The sequence below is a fragment of the Lepidochelys kempii genome, chromosome 4 (assembly GCF_965140265.1).
Source record: "Lepidochelys kempii isolate rLepKem1 chromosome 4, rLepKem1.hap2, whole genome shotgun sequence".
In the NCBI taxonomy this organism is placed as follows: Eukaryota; Metazoa; Chordata; order Testudines; family Cheloniidae; genus Lepidochelys; species Lepidochelys kempii.
The window spans coordinates 59780009-59789876 of NC_133259.1; the positions used below are offsets into that span (position 1 = coordinate 59780009).

The following is a 9868-nucleotide window of genomic DNA, read 5'->3' on the forward strand; positions in this document are numbered from 1 at the left end:
GACCAGCAAGCTATAATCATTATTTGACTTTATCATCTTAAGTGTCTGTATTTGCTTAATTTGTGAAAATACTTAACAAAATTCAGCGGAGAAACACTTTCCCCATCAGAAATATATGGTTCGTGAAATCATAGCTGTCCTTACTATAATATCATAGTTTTATTATCCTTTATAAAGATTTATAAAACTTGACATTTTTTTGCAAGCTGTATTGGTTGTGAATAAGAAGACAGAAGAAATACTTTTACAATTAAACAATGTTTATTTTTTTAAAAGCATAAATGTATCTAGTTGCCTTCAGTTTGATTGGGTAAAGACACACCATGTATTTTGAGGTATATTAAACAAAAATAAAATAACCTGTCTTACTGTGGTTTGCTACTGGGTTTCTATGGGCCTGATTTTCATTTTAACAACTTTGAGAGAATAGTCCGAGGCTTTAAATGGTATCCAGACCACTCCATTTTCAATCTCATAAGGAACATTGTTCCTTGGGTCATACTGGCCTCCTCGGTAGTAAATGCCATTGAGATTAGCAGCTTGACAGTTGTTGTACCACCATCCCCCTCCATACACTTCAGCACAGTTCTCCTCCCATTGGTCACTGTCCCTGTCAAAGGTGCTGAATTTCATGTTATCATGTGCTGTGTATTCACTACCTTCCTCCACTGAGCCTATGATCAGTGCATCCCCAGCTGTCCCCTCATAAGCAGAGACACTGAGGACATAGCCTTCTGACTCAGAACCTACATGTATATTATATTCCGCATAAGCTTCATTGCCAGCCCAGTCCTCTAATTCGACTCGAAGGACAGTGTCCTTCTGGGTCAGTAAGTGGATATTTTCATTGCCCAGCCAGAACTCTCCTTTCCCTTTGTCATCCATGCTGCCGAAACCTTTCTTGTAGTCTTGCCAGGTCCGGTTAAAATTCACTGATCCATCCAATCTCTGTTGGATCAAAAGCCATCCTCCCAAAGTGGTCTCTTGGTCGCAATAAACTGAAAAAACTTTATCGGATCCTGCTGGCTTGATTCTGAAAATGCCATTTTTGGCACCAGAAGTGTGTTTCTGGCGGATATCATCACAGTCTAAAAAAAAAAGTTGATCTGGTTGACAGAAGTTATCAGTAAAACTTTACCTAGGCTTATGGAAATCCAAACAGTAACAATGTTGAGGGGAACTTGCTAACCATATTTTGGTCTACATTGAGAAATGTGCCATGCAACATTAAAAAATAGAGTTTACATGCAATTTAAATTGCAGATAACATTCTCTGTGCAATTCATTTAGCTTCCAATTATTGATATAAAATTTTGTCTCTACCTATCCTAGATGGCAACAAACAGACACATTGCTTGTATTGTATAATCAAATTAAATGGATTGCAGTGTAACCAGTATGTCAGTTTGATTGTGGACTGAATCTGGCTCTGCTACCGCAGGATCTATTTTCAGTCATGTGGATGGATACCTGTCCCAGTGTAGCTTGTCCCAAGCTTCTCTCCTCCTGTTCTCAAGCTGCGTGCCCGAAAGTCTGGGGTATCCTCTCCACTGTCATCGTGCTGCAACCCACCTAACTCCTCAGTCACTGCTCGGCTCTTTAGCGATTTGGTTTCAAAAGTGGAGCCACCCTTGTTGAAACTAGTGGAGCTGCTACTGCTGCTGGACACTATTGTCTTGGAATGAGTCGAACTGCCACTCTGAACGTTGCTGGAAGGGAATCTAGATGGGTCAAAGTGATGATCAAAGATATCCTCTTCCCCCTCCCGTAGATCTGTGAAACTCTCCGACCCTCCAAAACTTGTAGTGTGAGTAGCAGTTCCACCACTGCTAAAATGTCCAGTTCCATGGTCAGTGCCACTAGAGCTTGTGTAGGTGGTATGTAATTTGCTACCAGTGGACCCAAACCCTGGGGGAAATTTTTTTTCAAAGCTGTGGAGTAAGCTATCAAAGCCAGGCAAGTCCCCACTCTCACCCTGAGAGGTCACTCTGACATTCAAGGTGCCCCCATGCCCTGCTACATCTTCCCTCCCTAAATCTTGAAAATGGGAGCAGTCAGAACCATCAGGTGAAGTCATTGTTTCAACAATCTCTTCTCTAGGGCCACCAGGACCAGTGATAATTTTTTTGGTAATAGTTCTGGTACATGTAAGGTGGATTACAGAGGAACTAGGTCTTTCTCCCAAACCAACAGATTCCTTTTCATGAGCAGAAGTCACTATTTTGCCATCTTGTGGTCCTCCACCTACACCTGATCCTACTGAAACATGTGAGATCTCTACTGAGGAGCCTTGTGCCTCTCCTTCTGGCCGTTCTAGAGTCATCACAACCTGTTTAATATTCTCAAGAATGTTGAGCTCTTGGGTTTCTGGCAGGCGCAGAGTTTTATAATGCCCAGGAACAGCAGAGTCCTTCAGTGGCCTCATTTTCAGCACCTTCAAGGAACTAGTTTCAAGTTCAGACTGCAGATTGATTGAACTGGCCTGAGTGAGCTGCTTCTGGATGTTTTCATAGCTCTCTGTGTCCACCTGGTAATTGAAACTTTTAGCACAGGATCCTTTGCAGGAACGTATCTTAATATCAATGTCCACCTTTACAAGAGATAGAGAGAAATACATTTGTTTAGATGGTGATCCCTGACTCTTCTAAACAACTCTCTCTTTTTACCAGAGTGAGAACTCTGGTGGTTACACTAGAGCCCACTGCCTCTCATTCAACTGTCTGTGCTCCAGCCTACAATTGAACTTGGGCTACTCCAAATTACAGTCTAAATCTGAAGCACCAAAGCTCCACTGAAGGTTACAGCATTTATAATTGGCAGTACTGGAGCCCTAGAATCATCCCTGCAAGGGCCCAATTTTTGCCATTCTTATTCACACTGAATAGTATGGTCCCACTGATTTCTGTAGGAGTCTCCTGGAGTAAGGTTCTACTTAGAGCAAGGCAGAGTGGCAGAACTGGGCCCTTAGTAGAGAAGGGGAACTTACAGTATCTGTCAAAATATCACATGCCTATACTTAGAGCCCTACCAAATTCACAGCCATGAAAAACACGTCACAGACCATGAAATCTGGTCTTCCGCCATGAAATCTGGTCTTTTGTGTGCTTTTAACCAATAATATACAGTTTTCATGGGGAGACCAGCATTTCTCAGATTGGGGGTTCTGACCCAAAAGAGTTTTGCAGAGGAGGTCGCGGTATTGCCACCCTTACTTCTGCGCTGCCTTCAGAGCTGGGTGGCTGGAGAGCAGCGGCTGTTGGCTGGGCTGTGCCAGTAAAAGTGCAGAAGTAAGGGTGGCAATACCAAACCATTCCACCCCCTTACTTCTGTGCTGCTGCCTGCAGAGATGGGCGGCTGGAGAGCAGCAGTTGGTAACTGAGGGCCCAGCTCTGCAGGCAGCAGTGCAGAAGGAAGGGTGGCAATACCAGACCACGCCGTCCTTCCTTCTGCGCTGCTGCCGGCAGCGGCTCTGCCTTCAGAGCTGGGATCCCGGCCAGCAGTTGCTGCTTTCCAGCTGCCCAGCTCTGAAGGCAGAGCCGCCGCCAGCAGCAGCCCAGAAGTAACGGTAGCAGTACCGCAATCCCCTCTGCAATAACCTTGTGACTTCCCCACAAATCCTTTTTGGGTCAGGACCCCTACGATTACAACACCGTGACATTTCAGATTTAAATAGCTGAAATCATGAAATTTCCAATTTTAAAAATCCTATGACTGTGAAATTGACCAAAATGGACCGTGAATTTGGTAAGGCCCTAACTCTACTGGTATGTACAATGGTGAGTGAGAATAACTGGTTCAAAGGAGGGACTGATGAAAAGAAGAATTAGCCTCTGGATCAGGGTTCAAAATGATGTTGCTCGCACTGCTTGGTGATCCAGGACATTTTTGGCAGGCCATCATTTTGGTTTTGCTCCTTAGCCTATCCTACTGCTCCCTTACAGCCACCTTGTGTTGTCATCAGTGCAACTAGCTCATCAAAAGGCCAAAGCTTTTAGTACAAATATAGATGGACTATACTCCAGCTGTGAGAGCCCAGAAGAGTAATTAGATACCTTTATAGGTGCTCCCTCCTACCCTAGCTGCTCACAAGTCTTTCATCAGTCACTGCGTGCAGCTCCTTGAGAAGGAGAAGTATCACTCACTGAGGCAAATCAGTGCCAGTTGTAGGGAAACACAGCACTAACTATTCTTGTTTTCTGCCCGAGAGAGGGCAGTAGGCAGAAGCTCTCCCAGTAACACAAGAGGAACAACTACACAGACAATAACTCAGAGGGTGCCAACAAGCCTGCTGAGGCCACAGGGGCATCTGAATCTCACATGGGAGGATCTGAGCCTGACTTAGCAGAAACTAAGCCTGTCAGAGTCTGAGGGGACATCTGTCTCATATAGGCAAAGCTTGGTTTGAAGACAGAACTTGTGAGATTATTGGTCCATTTTCTTTTCAGCTGCAGAATTTCTCTGGATGTCAGGACTGATAGTTCCTGTTTTTTGTAGTTGTGCTTTGGAAATAACAGAAGTATGTGACAGTCACCTACCTCCAAGCGCTTCATCTCTACAACCTGATCTCGGATACTGTTTTGCAGTGATTTAATCCTGTTTACTTGGACAAGAACTTTCTGCTTTAATGTCACAAGTCTCCTTCTCAGATCTTCTGAAACTTGCCCATATTTACTGTCACTCTCTGGAACAGAAAAATGTCCTTGTCAGCTGCATGGGAGATTTCTTTCTCCCACAAGAATAGCAGATACAAAAAAAAAAAAAAATCAGCAATACATTTACAAGGATCCAAATTAACATGGAAAAAGATCCATTTAGGATTTAAAATATATATATATATATATATATATCATAATATTGGATAGGTAGAAATTAGCACAAGATTTTATTTTAGCTAAGAGTGTCATTATTATGTTTGATCTGCCTTTTTGATAATAAGCAGTATTGTAGTATATATATTTTAATTAAATATTAATTGGTTGTGCAAAATAGTGCAGGAAAGGAACCTAGTGTGTTTTGGAAACATTAGTCCAGCTATGCTGGAAAGAAAACAAGCACATTTTGATTCCTTTTTAAGGACAGAATTACCGTTTTTTAAAAAGAAAATATTGCAATAAACATGGAATTTATGTGGTTGAAACAAACGGACTATAATCATGAAGATTTTAGATATGTGAAATTAGATACAAGATGCAAATATATCTTGTTTTTGCACAAATATTTTTCTTGCAAAAGTATAATTCTGAAAAGGAAACATCCATGTTTTCAAAAATAATTAAGCATTCTCTTCTACAGGGATGCAGCAATAGTCTCAAAACTATGGTAAAGGAACATTAAAAAATCAATGAGAGTTTCTCTTTCAAAGGGATTACAGGATTCAGCCCCATGTAAATTGCTGTGTTTGAAGATCATTACTGTATAATACTACTGTAGTTCTAATTCTGCACCTGCCATAGCCAACAGCTGCTATCTCTCCTCTCAGGCCTGCTTTTGAAATATTTCTTTCAGATATAGATTTAGGGCCTGATCCTGCATTTCTCGCACACCCAAAAATCTCATTAACTGCAGGAAAGGCATAAAGTATAGGTCCTTAAGATGTATTATTCAATTTCTATGTAGTTACACTAACATAAAACTGGTGCAATCCAGGGAAGAGTCAGGCCCAATATCGTTAAGTCATGGTGATCTTATAAGAAGGACAAAGTAAACCTGCTTTCAACTGGCTGCTGTTAGCAGAAGTTAACATAACACTGGTGTATATTTTAAAACAGCGCATGTTGCTACTTACCCTGGGCACTGACCAGATTTCCTTTCAGAAAGTTAATTGTTTCCACAGTTAACACGTTAGATTGTTTGTACTTGTTTTCGTTATCTAACAACAGGTTCCTAATTCTTTGTATTCTGTGATGAAAATCTTTATCAGTTTCATCAATCAACCCTTGCATCCTGCAGCCTGAAGGACATTTGCTACCCTAAAATGAGCAAAAATGAAAGATAAATATCTTAATGATACACATTTCTTTAATATTATGACTACCAAGTTTTGTACAAGCCTGGAAACCCACTAATGAGCTCAGGGCCAGATTCTGCCTCATTCCCTCATTTATCTTACATAGTCTACTCATTGCACTATTAGTTCAATTATTTTCAGTAGATGAGGAATGGTCTTGTGGTTAAGACTCTGGACAGGGACTCAAAAGGCCTACTTTCAGGCCCTAGCTTTGCTACAGATTTCCTCTGTGACCTTGGAAAAATTAGTGTGGGGCTGATTCTTCATCCTGTTACATCGGGTTTACAATGGTATAATTCCATCAAAATCACTGGCGTTCAACCAGTGTAAAATTGCTGTGATGGAGTGGGTAATCAGGCCTTCAGTCTCAGTTCCCCATCTGTAAAATGGGGATAATGACAAAAAAAAAAACCCAGAGGTGCTGTGAGGTTAAATTCATTATTCAAGCTGGGGAAAAGTGGCAGAATTTGCCCCTCTATAAGAGAAGTTTGCCTAAGGAAAGCGAAATGTTCCTACAAATCCAAGGAGATTTGGAAACACATCAAAGTACAAATGGCAAGTGTCCAGAGGAGGATTAAGATTGAGAGGACTCAGAGGAGTGCAAATTACTATTTTCAAAGAAACAATGACTATACATGATGCTCATGCTCTTATTGGTGTTAATGGCAAAACTCCCATTGACATCAGATGGTGTAGGACCTGATCCCTTATGACTGAGTGCTTATACAAACACACATCCAGTCAATCAAACAGTGTGTACATTTTACTGAACATTTTGCCATCAGATTTTCTATAAAGTAACTTTTTTTGTTCTTCCTTTCCATGTTTCTTTCCTGCCAGTAAATATTCCTCCCCTTTAGTCTTTGGGTATCAATACTCTTGAAAATTTCCCACTCTTATCTGTTCTTTCTCTTTAAGGCACTTTTCTGATTCTGTCTTTCTCTAAACTTACTTCAATTTCTTTTTTCCTTTCCTTTCTCCCTCTCTTTCACTGGCTCATTTTTAATTTCTCTGTAATCTTCTCACCCTCCCTGCTCTATCTCTTTTTCTCCTTTTCCCTCTCTCCACGCAAAATTCTTGGAAGTGGGAGGCTCTGTGCCACTATTCCCTTGGCACATGGCAAAGGGTAACCCTGAAGCACTCACTGAGCCTGGATCCTGGTGCTCTGAAGATACAATAATGAATGAACTATTGGTGATATAGTGGATTCTAGTGGTGTGGTGGTGGGACTGTAACTATGAACACAACTCTGATGCTCTTACAAGTACTTTGCAGACCCATGAAGCAGTTTTCCCTGAAAATCAGGTAAAATAGCTGTGACAACTGATGCATTACAGATATACCATGTCGGATCTAAGATATCTTTAGAAAAAGTTCATGGCACCAAGGAAGTGTAGTGCACCTAAGGTCCATTTGAGTAGCAGTGATTAGCTGAGCTTTCTGCTTCCCTCCTCTTTTCTTACCCAGTCATCATCTGCACAGAAAGGCCAGCTCTTTTCCTCTTTGCACTCAGATTGGCTTCCATGCTCCATCACCCTAGGGCCACGCACACCTCCTCCCTCCTTCAAAAATGTGCTTTCTTCATTTGTTGCCTGCCATACAGACCAGGGGAAAAAGCAAACATGAGATTAGTTTCACAGACGGCAGTACAATGAAGTAATAAAACTGAAGTCACTGAGTCTACACTTCAGACTACAACTGGGCATAGAAAAGCTATGTGGTGAGCTCTCTTTATTATTTCTGGTGGTTTTTAATTAGAAGGGGTCAAAATCGTATGTTAACTACAAGTTTATAACTCTTTAATGGAAGGCATAGCTTTAAAAGCACAGGAAAATAATAATAATACAGTGTTTGAGGGTGGAAATAAACATACCAAGATTTTGTTTAATCCTGAAAGAGGAAAAAGTCCTTGTTCACCAACTAATTCTAAATCAAAATGTCATAAGGATTTTTGAATATGCATACTAATCTTTGTTCAGGGAAGTGCTCACAGCAATATTTCTATTTCTCTAACGGATGGTACAGATGTCTTTGGGAGGTACTAGGTGTCACTGGGCTCCTTTGACCACATTAAAAATTATCAAAGTAGAATAAAAATTAACTCAGAGATGAGGAAGATCTTAGCTTCCAGAGCCAGCTCCTCAGCTAGTGTTAATTGGGGTAAAGTTGTTGGAATCAACAGACTACTGCTGATTTACACCAGCTGAGGATCTGGCCCATGCATATCTTTAATCTAATGAGAAAAAAAAATTAAGTTCCTAAATATGTTCCATGGGCTTTTAAAAATTGACTTTACACACAAATACATGATAGATTGTAATAGCTTCAAATTGACCCTTTCTGTTCGATCAGATCACCCCCGCACACTCTGACTTCTTCATTTCTTTCAAAAAGAATAATAAGGAAATGTGTATATAAGAATTTACCAGAGTATTATAGGCGGAATCTTAAAATAGCCAACAACAGGGTTAAATTAGCATAGCTGGGAGTTAAGGCTACCACTCTTCTTATTGAAAAAGATATTACTCCTTAGCTCCCCTTCAGCCTGATAATGCTGCCTCTGAAATCAATGGCAATGTTCTTATTCTGTGCCTATGTACTACAGCAAAGATGGGACCAAATTCTGTCTCATGTATACCCAGAGAATCCCACTGACGGCAACTGGGATCCAAGGATGCAACTGAGAATAGAATTTGGCTAATAACATTTAAAATCCTGCACAGCTTGGAGACTTCTGTACCTAAGTGCAATGGAATAGGTTAAGGACTTACAGCCTCACCTCTGAATCTACTAATTATTGGTGATTTATCTTCTTTACTTTGCCAGGTACTTTCGGCAAAATTCATCTCCAGGGTTTCTTGAGGAACCAGATCGGCAGTAAAATGCAGAAGAGACTCAAGAGGGAAGGGCCAGTAATGAAGTGGTTAGGGTAGGTTTGTGTGCGTGTGTGTCTGTGTCTTTTTCAAGCTATGTCATAACCAAAGAGCATTTGTTTTAGTTTGTTACCTGAATATTCATTCAATAAAATGCCCTTTTTACAAAAGAGAAAGCCAAAATATCGAAAGAGTCAAATAAAGTGAAAACATACCCAGACGACGCTGAGGCACAGCCATGTGCACAAGATCCTCAGCAGTATCATCTTCAGTGGCTGAGGAGGAGTCTGACAGAAAGGATACCTTCCACTTGCTTTTTGCTTCATTTTAAACCTTCCTGAACTGCTTAGATTAATCATTATGCTCTCTTCTGTTTGAAGAGTTGCATGCAGCACGCCCCCAGTTGGATACCTGAGGCCTCTTGCACAAGCTCCTGAGTTTGTTTGCTCTAGATAAATTTGTGCAATGCCAGCCTGGGGGCAGGGGGCAGGGAGGTGTAGAACCCATATTCCAGGAAAGAAATTGTCTACAGCTTAGTTTCTGGTAACTAAATTTTGGAATAAGGCGTATGTAAATTAGCCAACAATACTTAACCACTGGAAGATATTCATGCTGCAAATCTGGTATTTAAATAGCATAATTAAGCAATCATAAAATCATAAATTTGTCCCTAATTGCATAGAATCTTAGAATATCAGGGTTGGAAGGGACCTCAGGAGGTCATCTAGTCCAACCCCCTGCTCAAAGCAGGACCAATCCCCAACTAAATCATCCCAGCCAGGGCTTTGTCAAGCCTGACCTTAAAAACTTCTAAGGAAGAAGATTCCACCACAACCCTAGGTAACACATTCCAGTGTTTCACCACCCTCCTAGTGAAAAAGTTTTTCCTAATATCCAACCTAAATCTCCCCCACTGCAACTTGAGACCATTACTCCTCGTTCTGTCATCTGCTACCACTGAGAACAGTCTAGATCCACCCTCTTTGGA

General features: G+C 41.1%; 1 protein-coding gene across 1 annotated transcript; it reads right to left on the reverse strand.

Moving 5' to 3' along the window:
- Positions 1-301: 301 nt before the first annotated feature.
- FGA (fibrinogen alpha chain) lies at positions 302-9178 on the reverse strand. The gene is made up of 6 exons (XM_073340070.1): positions 9096-9178; positions 7471-7599; positions 5786-5969; positions 4536-4681; positions 1471-2590; positions 302-1088 (listed from the first exon to the last, which is right to left on the reverse strand). Exons 1-6 carry the CDS (start codon positions 9144-9146, stop codon positions 379-381), a joined length of 2340 nt encoding a protein of 779 aa, XP_073196171.1. The 5' UTR covers positions 9147-9178; the 3' UTR covers positions 302-378.
- Between the last annotated feature and the right edge of the window lie 690 nt (positions 9179-9868).

Bases quoted from the DNA above. Each gene is read 5' to 3' on its own strand.
- FGA (XM_073340070.1), bottom strand. From the start codon at position 9,146: ATGATACTGCTGAGGATCTTGTGCACATGGCTGTGCCTCAGCGTCGTC. The intron at 4,682-5,785 runs GTAAGTAGCAAC...TTTCTGTTCCAG, and splicing joins AAATCTGGTCAGTGCCCAGG to AGAGTGACAGTAAATATGGG. The intron at 1,089-1,470 runs GTATCCATCCAC...TTTTTTTTTTAG, and splicing joins GACAAGCTACACTGGGACAG to ACTGTGATGATATCCGCCAG.